Source organism: Triticum aestivum, chromosome 5B (genome assembly GCF_018294505.1).
Source record: "Triticum aestivum cultivar Chinese Spring chromosome 5B, IWGSC CS RefSeq v2.1, whole genome shotgun sequence".
NCBI lineage: Eukaryota > Viridiplantae > Streptophyta > Magnoliopsida > Poales > Poaceae > Triticum > Triticum aestivum.
The window spans coordinates 287,066,670-287,089,267 of record NC_057807.1 but is presented as its reverse complement, the minus strand read 5'-3'; the positions used below and the strand labels follow the sequence as shown (position 1 = coordinate 287,089,267).

Sequence of the window (22,598 nt, the reverse complement as noted above, 5' to 3'; positions counted from 1 at the left end):
GTGATGGCCATGGTGGGATAGACAAGGTTGCTTCTTTGTGGACTCTTCATGGGCGGAGCCCTCCGTGGACTCGCAGCCGTTACCCTTCATGGGTTGAAGTCTCCATCAACGTGGATGTACGATAGCACCACCTGTCGGAACCATAACAAAAACATTCGTGTCTCCAATTGCGTTTGCATACTCTAAACCCTTCCCTTTACATACTTGCAAGTTCCATGCTTTACTTTCCGATGCTCATATACTCTTTGCATGCTTGCTTGATTTGTATTGTGAATGGTTAAACTTATTCTCCACCCAAACTTGAAAAACTTAAAAACTGCCAACTTTGTGTGTTGAGTGTCTAATCACTCCCCCCTCCAGGCACCTCTTTTCGATCCTACAGGTAGAACGAAACAAGTATGGGGGTTACCGAAACAAGACTCGATCTATGGTCAACTCAGGAGGTTTAAGTTTTCCTGCAGTGGTTAGCACAATATAACTCCTTGGCAGTACCCAATAGGGTCACCACCTGGTATATCCCAACATACCCTCACTAATCATTCTCGTCACAACGAGGTTTCAGTCTCACGGTCACTTTTCTCGTGACTGATTCTTCCTGCAAATTATCCTGGACCAACACAGGCACATATGGTACATGAAAATAACCCTACTCACTTGTACATCAAGAGGATAAAACACCATCAAGGGGGGTCATGCATGTATGACCAATACTATGCAAACTTCATATGAGTTCAACATATTCATAATTCAATTCTACATGCAAACAAACAACTATGCATTCACCATATCATGTGCTCAAGATGCTTGCCTTGAGCATGCAGAAAGATTGGGTGCACTCCAATACTTTGACATTTTTATCTTCCCTCCATTTTCTTATTTTCAAAAATATTGCAATTACCACATAATTCCAAAATAGTACCAAAAAAGTATTTCATGTTTTTAAATAAATACTAAAATAAACTAGACGAAAAATGAGGGATGTCAGAAAAAGAATCGGGTCATTTGGAGTTACGGTTTAAAAACTAGAGGCAGTCAAAGTGACGGTCAAATATGTTTTAAATAAAACATAAAAAGAAAACGGTTCGGTTGGAAATACGCTTTACCTATAGAAAAAGCGTATTCTCTGAAAATACGCGTTCGAACTAAATAGAAAAGAAGAGAAGTCTGACGAGTGGGTCCCACCCGTCAGGTTTGAACTTGGGCATGCTTCGCGCCGAAACAGAGAAGAAAGGGGAGGTCACCGGAGGCGATCACGGCATAGCAAGGGATGGCAATGGTGCAGGCGTCCTCAGGATGTTCTTCCGCGTCGGTGGGTGGTGGATTTGCTCGCCGGCGAGCACCGTAGCGACGGTGACTCCGGCGGGCGGCAGCTTCAGGTGATGTTGGATCTCGTCGAAGGAACCTCCAATCGTCAAATTGACATGCGGGACAGACGGGGGAGTGGATTAGGAGGCTACTGGTGAAATTTGGGAGGTGGGGGTGGACGGACGATGTCGGCTTCTTCTCAGAAGCAGAGGCGGATCGGGCGGCTGGAGTTGGTGAAGAAGACCTCCCCGGGGTCGTTTGATCCCTCTAGAGTGTGATTGCGGATAGGTGGAGGCGGGTGAGTTCGAAACGAGACCCGAGGCGGCCTTTATATAGGCAGGCGAGGGTGGTCGGAGCGGAGTGGATCACGGCGGAGTAATTCCAGTCGGTGGGGTTGGTTTGGGTGGCGGGCATGGTCAGTGTTCGATTAGAGAGCTTGGTGGAGCTCTCTCGAAGTGCCAGCGCGATGAGGTTTGAGCTTTGTGACCTTATCCACGGCGCGGCTCGCGTACGGGTGTGGTTGGGGTGTCCGTCTCCGGCGACTGCCAAGCAGGCAAGGTGCGGTTCGGACGGTGCGTGAACGTCGTAGAAGAGACGACGCGTGGAGAGGAGGTAGGCAGGGGAGCAATTGGGGAGTGAAGGCGTTGGTCGACCGAGCCGATCCATTCATCCGCCACTGCCAAGGGCGGTGGCAGGTGCACCGGCTAGCCACTGTGCTGTCGTCGGTGAGCGGCCGACCAGAGGGACCCCGGAGACCCAATAAAGATGGATGGAGGTGTGGATGAGGAGGAGTGGTGATGGAGTGCAGTGCACGGTGCCGCTTCCCTCTCCCACTGTCCGTTTCTGAATTTTACTGAACTTTTTTGACAGTGCTACAATATGCACAGAAGGTGTTCGACGAAATGCCATTGCTAGCTAGGCATTTTGAAAAAAGTATGAATTTTTTTGTGGGGTCTCTGTGATGCAACTCTGAGTTGGTGTAAAAATTTCAGAATTTTTTGGAGTAGGGAAGATATGGTTTTGAGCAATATTCCAAATATGGTCCAAATTTCATTCAAATAAAATTTGAATTATTTGAACTATGGACCCGAATAATCTTGGAGGAATTGAATCTAGGTGCTAAGGTCTTGCTGTGGAAATTTTGGTGAGGTCACAAAGTTTAGGGAGAAATGAGTTCCTTTGTAAACTCAAAGGATGCTAAGAAGTGGTGTTAGTTAGTTTTGGAAATATTTAAAGTAGTAAAAGAAAATTTTGGTGGAAGAAATTGCATTGGGTAGTGTCATAGGGTAGGGGAGGTGCTTGAGGGAATTTTAAAAAAATTGAGATAGTTTTATTGCAATAGACAAGTTCAAGCATTGAAAATGCTATTTGTTGGCAAATTTTATCATGAAAATATTTCCTATTTTTACTTAAAACAGAAAAGAAAAGATTTAAGAAAACAACCACAGCCCACAATACTAAAAAGAAGAACCTAAATGGAGGGAAGTATTTTGGAAAGCAGAGAACAGAGAAGGCTCTCAAATTAATAAATGAATCAGTATAATTCTAAAATTTATTTCTAGCCAAATTTTTACTTAATAAAAATTATGGTTAAATTTGGGGTGTTACACTTCCCATGCCAGCTTTCGATGATACCAGTACCACACCCACCCCTCGGTGAAGGTTGTGTTACCGCACACAGCTCTTCTTCCCATGATCACCAGCATCGCCGCCACCTCGACCCTCCTTCAAGTTCCGCGCTGCTGCTTCCCCGATCCCCTCCGAGCCACCTTCTCCCATCTCTGATGACTGACTAGTAACCGGATGCGCGCCTTCTCCTAGTCGACACCCCATTCATGCCGCCCTAGCTCGCCCTCGTCGCTGGTCGGACTGTTAGCTGCAAGGTGAGGCTCCCTCCCTCCTGCGTCCTCCTTCTTCTGTCATCGATCCTCCCTTGTCTACTCTCCTTCTTGTCCCTTGCGTGCTCTCCTTCCTTTGCAGCCACCGACCGCACGTCTGCGCCCTCCCTCCTGTGTCCTCCTTCTTCTGTCACCAGTCCTCCCTTGCCTAGTCTCCTTCCCGTCCCTTGTTTGCTCTCCTCCCTTTGCAGCCACCGGCCGCGACGACCCCTGAGAAGACACCATAACTCTGGTTACTTTACGGGCATCAACCAAACGTAACAGAGATTTATCCATTACATTCCTGTTACCAGTGTGATCTAATTCTCTAACCGTTTACATTACCACTCTCTAATCCAAACACCTAAATAGCTTGCCTGGAATGAGATTTTCAAGAAGAATTAGGTTCAATTGAGTATGTGCACGAAGACTTCAATGTTGGCTTTCACTTGTATCCCCTTAGTAGTACGGTTTGCCATGTGGCCAAATGAGACTAGTAAACAAAAGTCTACACCACGGCTCATATTCCTCAACAGGTATTCTGAATTCTTTAATTTTTTCACACAATTTTTAGGGGTATTTCTTCGGTTAAACTAGAGGGACTTTAACCAGTGTATACTCACAAACACATCGGTCCTTTAACTGTTTTTATTATTAATCGTCCAAAACATCAAAGGAGCACTAGATACATTTCCACCCATGTACGCTCACAAACACATTAGCCCCTTAACTGTTTTTATTATTGATCGTCCAAAACATCAGAGGGGCACTAGATACACTTACATAACCCTTGACAAATGAACGAAAACATAATCCCTTTGTTTCAAAATATATAAAGTTCTAGGTTTGTCCTAAGTCAAACTTCCTTAAGTTCGATCAGGTTTATAGAAAAATATATTAAAATCTAGTACACCAAATTAGTTTCACTAGATTCGTCACAATGTATATTTGTAGTATATATACTTGATGCTGTGGATATTAGTAAAACTTTCTATAAACTTGTTAAACTTGAGGAGATTTGATTTTGGACAAATTTTGAACTTCAAATGTTTTGAAACGAAAGAAGTACCCAACATAATAAGGAAACAAGGATTTTTTTTCTTTCAAAGATTAGAATAACCCCAGGCCTATGCATCGAGCGATGCACAACCAATTGTGGTTGTCCAGGTAATTGACTCGGAGAATTCTTTTCTTTGTCGGAAGGCAGTGGTTGCCCTCCCGGTCATGACTTCTTACGAGATTTTGATTAATAAGATCAATAGAATACCGAATATTCTGGGATCTACAACATGTGCAGATCGGGTGGTGCCACAATATGCTCGTTCATTTGATATAAAACCAGCTATAGAGGACAGTACATCACATTTGCATGGTTCTATTAGCTGGCAACATGCTTCATTTGAATAATCAAATGCTGATGGCAGAGTAGAGCTTGAATCAGATAATTCACTGATTTCCAAGGAAACGCGTTTAATAGGGTGTGAGTGGGACAATGATTACGTGAGCACAACATGTCCCCCCTATAGAACCAGTTATCGGTGGCATCTATCCCTTGTGGATCAGGAGAAATGAGGCGCTGATTCAAGTGGTTTATTAGAAGTAACAAATGACAGTAAGACCAGAGCAAGATAGTGCCATCCATGTTTGTTTTCCATGTTCGCTATATAATGGCTAAATTGTCTTTAAGAAAAAAGATGATACAATACTATATATTAAGGGAGAAAAATATAATTTTCATTTCCTTAACTTTTTCAAAAGTACACAAATGGTCCATTAACTTCAAAACCAACAAATCTTAGTCCCTAATTTAAACCAGATAAGTTTAGTCCCTCCTGCTTCTTCAGGTGATTCCTGCCGACATGGAGTCATATGCACAAATGTTTTAGGTGCTTGCAAATTTTCGTCTAAAAATATCATCCGACAAGCTCTACACATGAGAAGCAAAAATCAATGCTCAAAAGTGCTCGATACTTTGAGCAGTGAAATCTTTTTCTTGTGTAGAGCTCCTCAAATGTTTTTTGGGCATCAAATCTTGCAAGCACCTACAAAGTTTGAGCATATTTGATGTCACAAAATTTCAGATTTAGCTTTCTATTTTTTAATTTACTATTCATGAGGGTTTAGAGACACCCGGGAGCAGACATGGCCACCTGGGCTATACCTGGCGTATCGGCCCATTAGCTCGCATACCCGACACATCATGGGCCCCGCCTGACACATTGTTAAATGGGTCGTACCTCGCACGCGGCACGGCTGAGGCTGTGTCAGGGTCACGAGGACAGGCCCGCGTGCCGGCACAACGTGACACATTTCTTTAAAATTTTCCAGAATTAATTTTATATAGGCCGAAACAGCCCAAATGGCCCAAAACCGTGTGCTCCATAAGGGATAAACGGGCCAGGCCCAACACCTCTAACTAATGTGCTGGGCCTGGACCTGGAACTGCTGCACGCGTGTTGTCACGGCACGGCCCGTTTATAAACGGGCTGCCGTGGGCCATGCCAGGCACGTCTAATAGGGGCCAGGCTGTGCCGGCCCATTTGCCAGGTCTGCCCGGGAGTTAAAAGACCACTCTCTCCCCAAACCCTAAGGCTCCACGCTCCCCCTCCCCGCCGCCTCCGCACTGTGCCGCCGCAGCCGCAGCCATGGGTGAGCCCCTCCGTCTACCAGCTCCTCTTCCTCCCGCAACCTCGCCCGTTTGCCTTCTCGCACGTATTATTGCGCGCTCGTTTTGATGGATTCGTGGTGGCAGGCGCGTACAAGTTCGTGTCGGAGCTATGGAGGAGGAAGCAGTCGGACGTGATGAGGTTCGTGCAGCGCGTGCGTTGCTGGGAGTACAGGCAGCAGCCGGCCATCGTGCGCATCACCAGGCCCACCCGCCCCGACAGGGCACGCCGTCTCGGCTTCAAGGCCAAGCAGGTTCGCTTTCCCTCTTAGATCCGATCCTCCCTTGTGTTCCTTGTGCGATGCCATGGCTGGGTACATGTATGTCTGTGATAGCTGGCCTAGGTCGACTAGTTTTCTTCGTCTGTATTTCTGGTTGTTCGTTATGCGGGGGAAATGTGTCTTTTCTGTCCCGTCGAAGCTAGGTTTTGTTTTAGGTGATGGAAGTTCTAGTCCATATTTCTGCATAAACTGCACTTGGTCTTTTGGAACAGATCTGAACTTACTCCAGTCATGATGCCACTTGGTCTTTTGGAACAGATCTGAACTTACTCCAGTCATGATGCCACGAACACATGTTTTTAAAATACACGACGAGGCATTATCTGGTTGTCTCTTGTGTTATCTACCAACTTTACAAGTTCTAACCGCTTGTGTTCATTGCCCGGTTGTTTCTGAGTACGTAGTAATTTGGACCATGCAATTCAGTTTGTAATCTGAAACTTATGTACTGCGGACACAGTTAAGTGCATCATTTATGTCTAAATGCTTGCCTTGTTTCATTGTTGAATGCTTGTTTCTATGCAAGCCTTGCACGCTGAAGCATGTTCATTGGACATATACACAGTTAGTTCCTTCGGTTTATAGATTGGATTTAGGATTTGAGGGTTCAATTGGTTGTGCTGGATGCTTTAGTGAAATGTTAATTGTCCATTAAGCATTGCTGCATAGCTTATGGCTTTTGGTCCAATAATTGATGCATGTCTTTGTTTGTAATTTTTGTTGCTTCGATTTGGGCAGCTATCTTATTCTGCACTCCTTTCTCCACGATATAATTGCTTCCCTTTGCTTATCGTATGTTCCTTGTGTCTAGGGGTATGTGGTCTACCGTATCCGTGTCAGGCGTGGTGGCAGGAAGAGGCCAGTGCCCAAGGGTATTGTCTATGGTAAGCCCAAGCACCAGGGTATTACCCAGCTCAAGTTCCAGAGGAACAAGAGGTCTGTTGCTGAAGAAAGAGCTGGGCGCAGGCTGGGTGGTCTTCGTGTGCTCAACTCCTACTGGGTGAATGAGGTATATACTTGTTAGTTGCTATGATGTGTGGAAATGGCTGTGAATTCTCAAGTCTGATATTCACTAATTTTCTGCTTGTGCATTTCTTGTTCTGTAGGACTCTACCTACAAGTACTTTGAGGTCATCCTTGTTGATGTTGCTCACAGTGCTGTCCGCAACGACCCAAGGATCAACTGGCTCTGCAAGCCTGTGCACAAGCACCGTGAGCTTCGCGGACTCACGTCAGCCGGAAAGAAATTCCGTGGTCTGCGTGGCAAGGGCCACCGCCACCACAAGAACAGGCCCTCGAGGAGAGCCACCTGGAAGCGCAACCAGACCGTCTCCCTCCGCCGCTACCGTTAAGCTGCCCCATGCACACCTTGATAGTATTCGTTTGAACCATCAGATTTTGCTACCTTTGTTCGGAAACTCCTTGAAGCTCGTGCTAGAACCTTTATGTCGAGGCAATATCTGTTGAACTATTTGCTATTTGCCTGTGTTACCAGAACAAGGATTGAATTAGTAATCGTATGCTGTGTGCTATGGTGTCATATGTTTGGTGGTTTACCTTATAATGTTATGATGTTTTTCATCTCTTTACATATTGGAAATTCTTCCATTGCTTGTTTTCATCTGGGTGATACTGCTTACTACTGGTTTTCTCTTAAATGTTGGTCTGCAATTTTTTTAGAGTTTGCTGGTATGCAATTCTCTGTGGCTCAAATATGAAAGTTGTTTTTTGAAATTCTGCTAATTCTTTCGGGTTTCTTTTCAACCACTGGACAGTGGATATGCTCGTGTCCACCTAAGGCCTTGTTCGGTTAGGCAGGGTTTGGAGTGGTTTGAAAGGGATTGGAGGGGATTAAATCCCTTGCAAGTCAAAATCCTTGTCAAACCTCTCCAATCCCCTCCAATCCCTGTGGCGAGGGGATTAAACGAACAGGGCCTAAGGAAGGGAAAATCTTAGTGAGATGACTTCGGCTAGTCTTGTAAGGATAGTTTTTCACGCTCTTGCAGTTTTGCTTAGTTGAGTGATCTAAGTTTTTAATCATAAATTTGGACCTTACTGTATATGTGGAGGACGTTTTGTGATGATATTTCAATATTGTTTCTTTGGCAGAAATAACGTACCTCCCCATTTTATCAAAGAAACTGAAAACTCCGAAATGGTGTTGGCCGAGCCTCCGTCTGCCGAACGCCCGAACCCACTTTCCGTGAGGCTCTCCTATTTCACTCGGATCGTAGGTGATTTTTGGCTTTACGCGTGTCCGGACCACTGCAATGCCTGCTTTTGACTACCATGGCCCACCCACAAACCCCTCCCTCGTTCGCGTGCGTTCCTGCCTGAAGCGGACAACACCGCTCTAGAGCACCAAGGCCGCATTCATGTCGGCTTAGACACTGACGCTCCGGCATTGAAGTGGCACGCTGACCAAGAATGCCGTCCCGCGCTGCTTCCCGGCAGGGGCGGACCCAGGATTGGGCCGGCTACAGTGCCCTACAGTGCTGCTACAATTCTCAAGATGCGATACTAAAGGCAATGCTAATTTTTCACGCCCCGGCCCCCACGACTTGGGTCCTGGATCCACCACTGCTTCCTGATGCACGTGAACGATAACTCGTCGTTTGGCCTTCTTACGTTAAACATGCGCAGTTGCTGAAAAACCTACTCCGGCACCACCCGCCCGCCTGTCTGCCGCCCACCATTAACCACCCCCGCCCTCCCGCTTGCCCTGCCATCCGCCAGCTATTTAAGCTCCAACTTCAGCCCCAGCCATAACCGCATCCATCTTCCCCAGCTTCCTTTGTCCTCTCCGCACCACACCTGCCATGGCCTCCTTGAGCTCTAAAGCCATTTCAGACAACCCCTCGTCCGAGCAGAAGACGGAGATCGCAGCCATTGCTGCCGATAGGCAGACAGAGGTCGTCGCTGCAGACGTCCCAATGGTGGGCGCGACCAACAAGGAGCTGGCGCCACACTCCTCGTTGGTCCATGCCGGCATCACCATGGGCGAGGCCCGTGCTCACTACACCGAAATGGTGTTGGCCGAGCGGGAGGCCATGTTTCAGCAAGCGCAGGCCGACCAGGAGTACAACTTTTGCCTCCTCGGTGAGCACCGATGCGCGGACGAGCAACTCGCCACCTGCACGACGATCGCTCTGAATGTGGACGTGGCCGAGCAGGAGGCGCTAGTCGACTCCTATTGCATCGCTCGCGACTTTAGCCACGACTGCTGGTAGTACCACTTCCATCAGACGGAGTTAGAAACCGCCTTCAAGGAGATCGATAAGGCAGGGGATGAAGTCTACGGCAAGAGAGAGGACGAGATGACATCGCCAGCTCCGCCACGCCCGCGCCCAGCCGCCACGACTATGAAGCCGGCATGTCCAAGGGTGCCGCCGGCAGCGAGGAAGAGGAGAGCATGAGAGGTCGCCGGCGCTCAGGTCCTAGGAAGGCCACCGCTCTTTCGCTCCCACTGAAGCCAAGTTTGGTGGGCTCATCATCGTGAGCTGATTAGCCGCTGGCTCTGCCACGCTCGCGCCCCGCCGCCATGACCACGATGGATGAAGCCTATGGCAAGAGCGAGGACGAGGATGGCGTTGCCAGCTTCGCCACGCTCGCGCCTGGCACCACGACCACGAAGCGGACATGTCCAAGGTGCCGGCGTTAGCGAGGAAGACTAGAGCATGGGAGGTCGACGATGCTCGGGACACAAGAAGGCCACCGCTCTTCCGCTCCCGCTGAAGCCAAGCTTGGCAGCCTCAACATCGTCGGCCGATTAGCCGCTGGGTCCGTCACGCCCCGCCGCCACGACCACGGCGGATGAAGTCTACGACAAGAGCGAGGACAAGGACGACGTCGCCATCTTCATCACGCCCGCGCCCCGTCGCCACGACCGCGAAGCCGACATGTCCAAGGGCGCCGCCGGCATCGAGGAAGAGTAGAGCATGGGAGGTTGTCGGCACTCAGGTTCCAGGAAGGCCGCCGCTCTTTTGCCGCTAGCAGGAGCTTCAGTTCCCGAGGCTCATGGCCTGCTGGACATGGAAAACGGGTCCCGGCGATCAATTAGGCTAGGTTTAGGGTCCGGTCTAGTTTAAATATGTCGAAATGGCCGGTTTGCGGATCGGCATTGGAGATGCCTTAATCTCATCAGCAAAAGTACAAAGCATTGGGATCGGGCATTGGGCAATACATGCCATGGCAGAGCCTAAAGAAACTTTATTTTTCTACAGGAGGCTTGTACGAAACAAGGAACAGACAGACCAGAGACAAAAACAAGGATTAAAAGTTCAATCTTTGGCTGGATCCATCAAAATCGGTGCACGCGTAATGATCCTTCTTAAGTGACCGTTTAAAATCTAAGCACAAGATACATCAAAGCAATGTACTACGAGGAGGGGAATCATCCGGTTCTCTCATAAAATGTTGCGCGAAGAAATCACTAGATAAAAAAGTTGAACATGGTTAATGCTCCTAGTCCTAGGAATTAATAAACGGAGTAAAACTTGCTGAGTGTTAAGATTAATTAACACATTGTTAATTAAGGGAATAATCCCCGTCCCGTCGCGCCCGTGCCCGAACAGTCGCGTCTTACGAAGGCGTCCGTTCCCATTGTACATAAGGATTCTGTAACCATCAATAAAGGGTTCGATTCAATCATTTGTCTCTCGTCTCTCTCGTTTAAGATCTACTCCGTTATTAGCATGCTCCCGGCGGAGCGATCCAATCGGCTTCACACGAGCAGTAGCACCCCTCGTCTCGCATCCGCTTAGATCGGCGGCGCTCCCGTCGCTATCCCCGGCGAGGCCTCTCCCACGAGCGGCTCTTGCGTCGGTGGTACCCAGCCGTGGCGACGGCCGCTCACGGCGATCTCATCCGTAACTGCCTTCTTCACGGCAAGAGCGGCGCACCAGGCCGCGACGAGAATGCATCCGTGCAAGAAATTGAGTTGTAGAAACCAACTTGGTTGTCTTTTGTGATTATTATCATAGATCTAATCATGTGTCTTCTGTTCATCTTATGCACATATGAATCGTCCGTTCCGGATCGCGAATGAATTCATGGAGATGAGGACATTGAAACACCGATTGCTAGCACCCCTCGTCTCGCATCCGCTTAGATCGGCGGCGCTCCCGTCGCTATCCCCGGCGAGGCCTCTCCCACGAGCGGCTCTTGCGTCGGTGGTACCCAGCCGTGGCGACGGCCGCTCACGGCGATCTCATCCGTAACTGCCTTCTTCACGGCAAGAGCGGCGCACCAGGCCGCGACGAGAATGCATCCGTGCAAGAAATTGAGTTGTAGAAACCAACTTGGTTGTCTTTTGTGATTATTATCATAGATCTAATCATGTGTCTTCTGTTCATCTTATGCACATATGAATCGTCCGTTCCGGATCGCGAATGAATTCATGGAGATGAGGACATTGAAACACCGATTGCTACCCCATGCAAGAATCGGGAGAATTCTTCAACGGAGATGGCATAAATACCGGCGACGACTTTGGCAGGTATGGGCATGGCATCGATTCCAGCCCCTGATGGTGGAAACCTTCGGCCGGCGATCACCGCGCATCAGCGGATTTGGACACAGCGCACTCCAGTGGGCTCGGTGGTGCACGACGCCCTCCGGTGCAGCGCGACCATTGACCCAGGCAAGGTCGTTGGCACCGGCACATGTGGCTGGCCGCGTGTTTCTCGCATGCACACTGCTAGGCGGCGGTGGCCATCAACTGGCACGCGACGCCGCAGCCCTCCACCGGCGCGGAGGCGGTGCCCAGTGCGCTTGCAGCCCTCGGTTCTGACGCGGCCTCGACCCCGCGGCGTCCCGTTCGCCGTGAGGTGAAGTGCTCAGACGGCGCGGCCTCGGCCGGCTTCCGGAGACAACCAAACCAAACCAAGGAGGAGGCGGCCCACGACTCCGATGTGGAGACAACGGCCAGCGACCATAGCGCGTCGTTCCCAACCGTTCGCGGCGCAGCGCGCAGCACGCAGCCCTCCTCCGGCGCGGCTCGCAGCCCGATGGCACAAGCGGCCAGCGGCCGATGCGGTTCTCTCCGCTCGGCCATGGCGCGGCGGGCTCATTCTCGCGGTGCGCACCGGCTACGCTCCCCGGTCTCCAACTCGAGGCGCAAAAGCGATACTGCCTCCGGCAGGCCAGTGCACGGCGCGAGCACATCTCGGCCAACGGCCGGCGTTTGGAGTGGCTGCTCCATCCTGCATGGCCGCAGCGGCAGCGTGGCCCCTTCGGCATCGCCCGCAGCATCTTCCCCGGCTTCCACCGGCTCACCACGGCCGGAGCAACGACCCGGCGCCAACGTACTCTACGTACCGGCGGTGTAGTGGTGTACAAAGCCAAAATGAATCTTTGATTCGTAACCACACGGAGGCAGCCGATGGTGCTTATCTCTTCGTTGTTTTTCAGTTTTCCCATCAAGGTATTACTGTACAACGGTATTGTTTTGCGATTGAAATTAAGTTTTCTGGTACAACAGTACTGATTTGCGATTGAAAATTTTCTTTTCTCGCAAAACAATTTCATTGCGATTGAGATTAATTTTCTCTCGCAAAATATTAATTCACTTTGCTGAATTATCTTGCAACTTGATACAACATCATCTCATTTAATTTGAGGTCTATATAATTCAAGTTTTTCACTTGAACATCAAGATTGCAACATCATTACTATTCATTATGATAGTGGTGTATTTCTGTTGAGTACGATGTATTCCGGAATGTATGTATCTTCATGTTTGCTACATGTCGAGATTAATACGTATATTTGCAATTGAGATTTTTAATTTCTTGCAAATAAAAATGCAAAATTCAAAGTGATTTCTTCAAATTAATGTATTGGGATCACAAGGTAGTCATATAGATCCAATGCCTTCGCAGATTATCAATGACTACTGTTAAAGCCTATATTTTGTCATTTTGACATTATAATTGCTTTACAAAGTGCTCTCCCACACATTTTACTAAGTCATGACATAAGACATTACGAGTGAGTATCTACTGATTTCATCAGATTATACTCTCTAGTGTTGCGAGATCTACTCCATTTTGGAGATTATCTTCAAGGTGTCATATTTAGCAATTTGAGGTTCACGCTAATGGTTTCAAAATAACTTCTTGAAATACCCATTGATTTTGCTAAGTTCATTACAACATCAACCATGATGGTCCTTAATTTACTGATTGTAAATTAATTATCTCTGGTTTACCCATAGCGGTAAAATATGGCTATAAAATTTGAGGCATTCGCTCTCAATGGCCACCACTGCCCTATCTGGGCCATGGACATCATGACCGCTCTTGTGTCCCGTGGGATAATGCCTCTGGTCAGGATCACACCGCTAACAGAAAAATGATGCCTTATATATTATAAGGCATTAGATTCAGATCTCGGCATCTGATTATTCTGTATCAACAATTCCTGGGATACAATGAACCTCAAGGGCAAAGGTTTGAATCTTACTTCAACCTTCAATCCGACATCACTAGCTGTGACGGGACCCTATGAGCATGAAGAATGTGATGGTTGAATATGCCTCAACCGACATGTTTGGAGACTATGAATAGTTTTTCAATCTCCTGAGTGGTCAATATAACTAATGTACATTTATGATGTTGTAACAACAACATAAGTATTGTTGTCATCGTCATATATTGTATATCACAATATATTGTATCAGCACTTTGGTACAAATACATTTGTATGTCTATATATCTGACAGTGATTTTCATATTGAGAATCTTCATGTCTATATATAGATTTCTACGGGAGTCAATCCGATGAAAAATGATATGTGCCTTGTGGACATATGCACCACAAACTCTATACTCAGGGAAGTTCAATGTTTCCACTCTCATTGAGAGAAAGGAGATATTTTAAAATCGCTAGACGCGATGAGGTATTTGTTGGCTCAACTCGAGTCATATTTACTATCCCTGTGGGTACTCGAGTAACGTCGGGATGCTTTATGCTTCTCAGGTTTCACTCATACCCTACTAAACTATGGAGGTATCCGTCAAAATAGCTTCCATAGCGAAACTTATGATGACAACAAAGAGGAATAACTTCTCTTTACCATATGCAACGGATATGGCAAGCACATTCTATGTGTATCATCTGGATTGTACTACACATATGACACAACCCGTAGCACATGTTGTTACGAGATAGTTTTCCAGAGTGTCTTGTACATGACAAACTTGGCATACTCGCCTTGGTCATCGAGACATTGGGTTGAAACTGAAACTATCAGCAATTCCATTGTTTTATGATTACTATGATGCTAAATTCTAACAATATTTGGATTTTGTGTGCACTACATATGACACAGGGAAGCTAATTTTAAGGAATGCACACCTTAAAGTTTACGCTGAACCACTCAGACTCCTTGAATGCATCAAGTCGAGGTAAGTGGTTTTTCCCAACCATTGACTAGACTATTCAGGTATCCATGGTTTTTCCAAAGACACATCTACATGATGGTCTCAAGTGTGCTTTATTTACACGAAAACATTGACTCATTATCCTGACATCGATTTCAAGCAAATCGAATGGATAGCATTTGTAGAATTCTCCTTGAGTGCCTTTTTCTACGGCCCTCGGATTGAAGTTTAGCAATTTGTCCTAATGTCTAGACTTAAAATGGTTTGATAGAATCCCATCCAAAGAATTGAGCTCATTGCATGATCTTTACTTTGAAATTGCAACTTACCAACTTTACGTTGGAGTCATGAGTTTTACACGCTCATGACCAAACTGCATAATTTTATTCCCCTCTATCTTTGATACGTGGAAATCTACCAAGTATTTCCTATCTGCGGTAATTCGGTTACACACCGATATCACCACCCGACATACATCATTGGCCCCTCAACATATAGTTGGGATCTATGTGAGGAATAACTGTATTACCGTCAATACCTCAAGCCCCTCACATGGGGAGTTATTCAAGGCCAGTATGTTGATTCAATGAGGAATATTTCCAGGCATTAGGGGGAGAATTCAAGTACCATAAAGAATGCCAGGAAATTAGTGGAATGTTCAACACATTTCTGCCTCATATCCACGTAATCAAAGAGCTGAACCATGTGTTCAGAAGATTTGCAACATATTGCAAATAACCTGCCATATTCATTTACTGACTATAAAGGTGTCACACAATCCTACAATCCTGCAAAGTATGCCTGAAAGAGTGGAGGTACCAACAAAATCCACTCCACTCCCCGTTCAAAGCAACAGGGGGAGATGTATGGCAAAAGTACATCAGGATTCAGCTTCTCGCAAGCAAGGATATCAAGGCCTGTGAATCAGTAAATGCAAGTCAACTTCACGTTGGCAGACACCTAATGAGTAGTATACACCCAGTGGATGGGAAACCTCCACCAACCCAGGTCATAGTGCACACAATGACCGGGACATCGGAATACCCGACTCAATCGCATTGGGAAATCGCGAGCAGTCACCATGGGTAACGATATTTCCATCAACTCTATATTGATATATAGATTCTGGAGAATCATATAACCGGAAGTCTACAATTGTCGACATACATTTCTCAACTAGATTGCAAAAACCTTTCAAATAATTCAGATCCAAAGACCATGGCCATGGCAAAGTGTGAACAATACTCGGACTGAACTCAAGCAAAGGGTATAATCTAGCTAGAAATGATCTTGCTCAATAATGGGAAGGTATTCATAAGCAATACCTACACCAGTTTTCTTCTGGAGACAGAATTGAGAACAACGAGGTGGTGAAACAAAGAGCAAGTATTGTAGCACAAGGGTTTACGCAGATACCTAACTATTCTCCAGAGGTGGAATCTCATTCCAATAACTTATATCATTGGCAGTACAAAATCATCTATTTCTGCAGTTGATAGATGTAGTCATCACATATCCATATGGCTCACTAGATTCAGACATGTAGGATTGATTTCCAATGGAATCTCAATTCTGAATCTAAATACAAAATGCAACATACATTGTGTAAAAATCAGTAAGTCACCATATGACTTATTGTTGTCGGTACACTTGGTACAACCGACTTAGTGAGTTCCTTTCCACAAGGATTACTCCTACAAGGATGGTTATCCATGTTTGTCTGTCATGCACAGTGATTACTCCTGCAATGACGATACATGTAATCATCTAAACGACGGAGTTTAAATGAAGGATTTGGGTAAAACCAATATACCGCTCGTTACTACAACTTGAACACCTTCACTCATACATTTTGGTACACTATGTTGTCTATATCCAAAATATATTGGAGAAATTCATTGTGGACAAATCTTATCCATCCATAACTCTCATGGTAGTTCATTCTCTAGACATAGAGAAAGATCTATTTAGACCAAGAGATGATGAAAATGAAATATTGGGACTCAACGTTCCTTAATGCCATTGGATCCACCAAACACAATTGGTTGGTACTCCAGAATATCTTTCGATATCTTCAAGGCATCAAACATCTTGTCCTGGTTTTTCAGTTTCACAGAAATGTGAACACCGATATCATTGGATACATCGATCAGATCCCCACTATGTCAGATCGTAGACAAGCTTAGTGTTCCTACTAGGTGTGGTAGCCCTCTCATGAAGAGTCTTCGAACAGACCTCATGGCTACATCCACCAACCATTATCTCAAGGATAATATTTCTTGTGTTGCCCGGATGCAAACATGTTACATAATAAGCAATATCGCTATATTGCATATCTTGCAAGTCAAATCATGTGACTGATTTGTTCACGAAGTCTCTACCAACTTCTACATTCCAGATATATGTTTTTGGAATTGGTGTGTGACGGCTTTGAAATTTGCAAGAATCAGGGGGAGTATCTTCCTAAATTGTTCCTGTTCAATGCATCATATTATACTCTTTTTTCCTTCATGAGTTTACTATATAGGTTCTCATAAAGGTTTTTAATGAGGTAATATCAACGCAAGATTATATGTCATACTTTTGTTTTCCCCACCGGGGTTTTTAGGAAAGTATATACGACATATTCTTTGCCCTCTAAATTCTATGGATATACTTCATATTGAGTTAACAGAGGCAATAATTATTATATGCTGGATCAATTTCTCCTTATTTTCCCACAGGGTTTGAAGGAATTTTACCAGCATATCATACACTACTCCTCATATTTTTCCCACAGGGTTTTTGGAGGAGATTTAATCGAAGATGATGGATCCTTATGCGGTCAAGCGGTGATTAGGGGGAATGTTAAGATTAATTAACACATTGTTAATTAAGGGAATAATCCCCGTCCCGTCGCGCCCGTGCCCGAACAGTCGCGTCTTACGAACGCGTCCGTTCCCATTGTATATAAGGATTCTGTAACCATCAATAAAGGGTTCGATTCAATCATTTGTCTCTCGTCTCTCTCGTTTAAGATCTAACACTGAGAATCATGGGACACGGTACCCATCAGCTGGCTAGTCTCCCGAGCAGCCCCCTCCTCCGAAGCCCGAGTCCCCTCCCCCTGAGCCCCACGACCAGGAGCTTTCCCCGCTCCAGAAGCCCCCCGACGACGGCGAGGACACGTCCGACTCCGCCCCCGCAGACGCACGGGAGGTGGAGGAGGAGTCCGTAGCAGAGTCTGGTCCGGTGGAAGGTCCTCGAGGAGGCTTGTGGTCGTCCAACATCATCATCATCATCCAAGAAGAATCACCAGAATCACGAGCGTGGCCTCGAGAGATGCCATGTCTGAGAAAGGCGCGCGCGAGCAAGTGAATTAAATTAATCAATCAAGATGCGGCAAGTTATTTTAGTACAGTACTTGATTAATGAGATTAGCCATAGGAGGTTCATCGATGAGCTTTGCTAACCTTTCTTGATTGCGTCGCCGTCGTGCTGCATCTGACTCGTCTTTCTTCTCGTCGACATGACGCTTCTCGAACTGAATGTACACGCAGGCATTAATAGATTAAATTCGGTGCCGCCGATGAAGGTGCAGAAGATTAGGCTCCGCAAAGAAAAACCGCGCATAAGATTCGTGCTACCAGTAATTACACACGATATCTTTGTTCGCATTAAACTTCGTGAGGTGTGTGTCGCAAGCGTGTCTTTTGCGTAATTGTTGTAAGTAAAAAAAATAAGGTAATCAGGGCACGCCTACATCTTAATCTCGCTACCTCCTCCTCCTTGATAAAGCCAATGCGAATGCGAGGTGATACATGCATGCAGCTAATATTTTGGGACGTACCCGGCTGGCGGCGGTGTTGCTGCTGAAGGATGCGGCCGACGCAGGGCGAGCCGGAAGCCTCAGGCCTGCCGATCGCCGGAGCGCGAGGCCAGCAACGGCAGATCGCAGCATCGGCGTCGCCATTGACGATCGGATCTCCCCTCGATCGGTTAGTGTTCTGCAGCAACCGGCAAACGCCTTCTGTTCACACGGAGCAGGAAGGAAGGCTGCACGCACGAATGCCTGTTGATCAAGAAAAAAAAGCGAGTCCCACTGTCCAGAAACTTTGCTTTGTTTTGTTTTGCCGGGACATTGTCCATGTACTCTTTTTTTTTTTGTGGGTACGAGTGCGCGTCCCTGACTCCCTGCTAGCTCTACAGCTCTCGGTACACATGTTAATCGGTCCCTAATCAGATATAAGCATAATCACCAGCTGAGGAGCATCTAATATTGCTCATCTGCACGTACTCTATATAGATAGTTTTATATCGGTTATAATGAAGCATCACACCATAATCTCAGTGGTTAGTGAATCGATTGTCACACACACAACATAATCAGATTCGGTTACTTACACATCGGTTACTTACACATCAAGCACTCATGCTGGCTCTCATATATTCAGGCTCCGGCAGATAGATGGCACTAGTAAGTACTCCCTCCGTTCCAAGCTAGTACAAAGTTGAGTCATCTATTTTAGAACGGAGGGAGTAGTAGCTGAAAAAGAAGTAGTAGCATGTAGCTAGACACTCGTCTCTCGCAAAAAAAGAAGACAGGCATCGTCGATCCTCTTCTCCACATATTATTATCACCATCTTTCGAAATACATGGATGATTACCAAACAAGAACATTCTCAGATAGGTCACATGCATCCTTAGTTCCATATGACATTACATAGAATATATAGTACTACTTATATGCTAGATCAGACCAAGGCCAGAAATTAAGATCCACACAAGTTGGATGGATAGCTTGTGTGTGGCCTGAAAGCAGCTCTAGTACCTACAAGACAAGAAAGCAGCCAGGAAGCAAAAACAAATTAATCCATCAGCGACCAACCTAGTATGGTTTACTTTTGAATCAGGGGATAATTCAGTTGCCCACAAGAAACATTTTGTTATATTGTTATTACCTCCTTTTTATTCTATGCCTGAACCCTGTTTTGGATGTCGAAGCAGGCCACCACCTTTGCTGCAGCCAATCTTCTTACCCAAGCGTGTCTTGAAATTAATGACGACTTCGTACTGAGCCCCCAATATACGAAGCCGTTTCAACCAGTAGAACTTCTTGGCCAGTTCATGCGTCTCCGCTGTTTTCTCCACAAACACTTTCTTCACATGCGTTGAGAATTGCTCCCTGGATTTCTTATCAATATGAGGTGATCGCAGCACGGTGTATAAGGACCGCGATTCAGGCAACCCGACCTTATGCATGTACGGCGCAAGCTCCTTCAGATTGTTCTTCTGGTTATTGAAAGATTTCAGAATTATGCGTATCTTGGCAGGTGACTTGCGGGTCCTTGGGTACACATCTTCCTTGGTGTCCTCAATAGGCTTGCCAAGCTACAACAATTAACAAACTTGGCATTATAAATTACAACAAATGGAGTAGCAAACGTCTAGATCTGTAGCCTTCTTCTAATATCATCTCCTTCGACAAGATATATGAATGGACTTGCAGTGAACTAACAAAAGTCACGAAAAAATCTGGAAAATTTTGCACACACATTTCTAGTATTGCTCTACCTATCTTTCAGAACTCGCTTTAACATACAACATTTTGTTGCGGAGAAAGTTTAAATACAATCAATGTAGGAGTAACAAAAATGAGAAATTCCGGACAGAGATAATTAGTGGATTGCATGAAGATTGCACTATAGGTCTTATCACATAGTATAGAACATCTCCATCATATTACCCTAATTGATCGTATTAATTTCAGTTTGCAAACGCCTACTGTTTTAGTTTGGGGCTTTGGGCGGCCTTGTTCTGTTATTGCTCTAAATGTCTACAAACCTGCAGGAGCTGTGTTGTTTCAATTATTTGCACAAATAAAGTAGTTGTCACTGCTAATCTTATAACCAAACAAAAGACCGTTCAAGGAGGCTGGAAATGATTAATGAATTAAACAGAGAGACTCAAAAGGATATAAAAGAAATCAATAGGGTATTAATTCCATAGGAGAGGAAATATTGACAGAGGCTAAATCAAGCAGAGTAGAGCCATTTCTTCTAGATCAAAATTGACATTAGCAGACAAAGGAATAAATTCATTTAGATTGACTGCCATTGTTCTGCCCCAAATAAACAAAAGAGAACAATGTAGGTCGCGATCAGAACTCTAGCAAATCAAAGCTCCCTGAGAATTAGGGCAATTCTAATGAGGAGGGAGCCTAGCCTAGGTTCTGAACTGGTTTCCCTGGTAAGCTAGCCCGACTCATATGGAAATCCGAATGGCGATGAATCCAATCTACGTACTGCAGTTCAGTTCTTCCGTCAAGCATCTGATTCGAGCTGGCTAATGGCTGAGTAGTATCTTGATGCGGAATGAAAGACTCAATTCGAGAAAAAAGCGCGTACCGTCGAGTTGGTGTTGCTGGATCCAGGCCGGCTGCCGTTGCTGAAGAAGCGAGAGGCCGCCGCCGTCGCAGCAGCAGCAACACCAGGCGGAGGTGACGGCCGCCGGAGGAGCGGCAGGCCGGCGGCGGGGTTGCCGCATCCAGCGCTGCCCAAGAAGCGCGAGACCACGGTGTCAGGTGGAGATGCCGACCGGCGGAGCGCCAGGCTGGCGGCGTACCGGAGCATCGCCATCGTCAGAGAGCAGCTCTCTCGAACCCTACTGCCACTTTCTTTGATGGAGAGAGATCGGCCTATTCGGGCTTGGGTTTGCTGCATGTATTGGGCTTCTTACTCGTGGGCTTATTGGCTTGCTCGTGCTAGGCCTTTGTCACAAGAGCAGAAAAGGCCTGCTCAAAGAAAAGGAGAGCAGAAAAAGGCCTAACACGAGAGGGCTTATTTGTCTAAAAAAAACGAGAGGGCTTATTGATATTTCAGATGGAGAGGGCTTTGTCACAGAGTGCCGCGCCGGTCGCCGGATCTGTTCAACGAAAGGGAGAAGGGAGGTGCGGCGCCGGGCATGATGGCGGGGGACACAGAGCTCCTGGAAGAGAGAGCACGGGTGAGGAATAGTTTTTTTTGAGAGGTGGGTGAGGAATAGATGGGGAGAGAACACGGGAGCGGAGAGCTGCGGGAGAGATAGGCTGCACCTGCACTAGGTGGTGCTAGCAGCAAGGTCCAAAGGTGCACCGGGTGTGGAGCCAGAGAGGTGCGCTTGTTTCCATCTAAGGGCACGTACAATGGTGGCATATGGATACATATGCCTCATGACAAAAAGTAATTTGAGGCACCTACATTTATTTTTTCTCCTCAATGCAAGCTACCACTAGTGGACCTCATTAAGAAATTAGAAAATAAAGACTCTAGTACACATGCATCTCTACTTTTCACTTCAACCTTTTTAGCTTTTGTCACCGGACCATACTTTTTCTCTTCAAGCACCCGCCTCCTGGAGAGGATCCCGCTTCCCTATCCGAACCTACTTTACGTCATATCCGATCCTACATGGCATGCGAGGCATCACCTTGAGGCTATGCATTGTACATGCCTTGCTGAATCGACATGAGACATGGGCCATGATTGGTGGACTCCGGCGGTGTGCGTGGAGGTGGGCATCGAGAGGGGTGGTGGTGGACCGGACGGGGATGAAGGGAATCACTGGAGAGAGTTGGGTGGTGGACGGTGAGGATGGGTCCGGGACAACGACGTGGTCGTGACGGAGACAGACCGCAAGGAACTCCAATAGGGTCCGACGGAGGGAGCACAACACATCTCACGCCAGGGCACGATCTCTCGAGGATGCTCCACCGTTAGAGCATCTTCCACATAATGCAAATTTGGAGATGCAATACTAGAAAATGTAAAATTTACATAATTAAAAAGTGTATTTTACATCTTTAAAAAAGAGACAACTTCGACAGATGATGCATGCTGGTGATGTAAAAGTGCAAGTCCAATAAATGATGCAAATGGAGATGTAAAACCGGCCGCTGCTGCTGTGTGACTGCTTCTTCGCTGGCGGCTCAAGCGCGATGGCGACCGGTCGGGGTGGGGCAAAACTGAGGCGCCAACATGGAGGTGGAGGCCGGATTGGGGAAGGTGTTCGCGCCGGAGGCAGCTGCGGCGAGGTGGGTGAGACCACCGGTGGCGTCTGCTCGCCAGG

General features: G+C 46.6%; 2 protein-coding genes across 2 annotated transcripts; one reads left to right on the top strand and one right to left on the bottom strand.

The window, feature by feature from the left end:
- The first annotated feature begins 5,698 nt into the window (after positions 1 to 5,698).
- Positions 5,699 to 7,717, top strand: LOC123111433 (60S ribosomal protein L15-2). Its single transcript, XM_044532234.1, has 4 exons — positions 5,699 to 5,831; positions 5,935 to 6,101; positions 6,940 to 7,137; positions 7,235 to 7,717. The coding sequence occupies exons 1-4, from the start codon at positions 5,828 to 5,830 to the stop codon at positions 7,478 to 7,480; spliced, it is 615 nt and encodes a 204-aa protein (XP_044388169.1). The 5' UTR covers positions 5,699 to 5,827; the 3' UTR covers positions 7,481 to 7,717.
- Positions 7,718 to 19,077: 11,360 nt separating this feature from the next.
- On the bottom strand, positions 19,078 to 21,187 carry LOC123116002 (40S ribosomal protein S10, mitochondrial). The gene is made up of 3 exons (XM_044537026.1): positions 20,900 to 21,187; positions 19,454 to 19,883; positions 19,078 to 19,323 (listed from the first exon to the last, which is right to left on the bottom strand). The coding sequence occupies exons 1-2, from the start codon at positions 21,128 to 21,130 to the stop codon at positions 19,461 to 19,463; spliced, it is 654 nt and encodes a 217-aa protein (XP_044392961.1). The 5' UTR covers positions 21,131 to 21,187; the 3' UTR covers positions 19,078 to 19,323; positions 19,454 to 19,460.
- Positions 21,188 to 22,598: the final 1,411 nt, after the last annotated feature.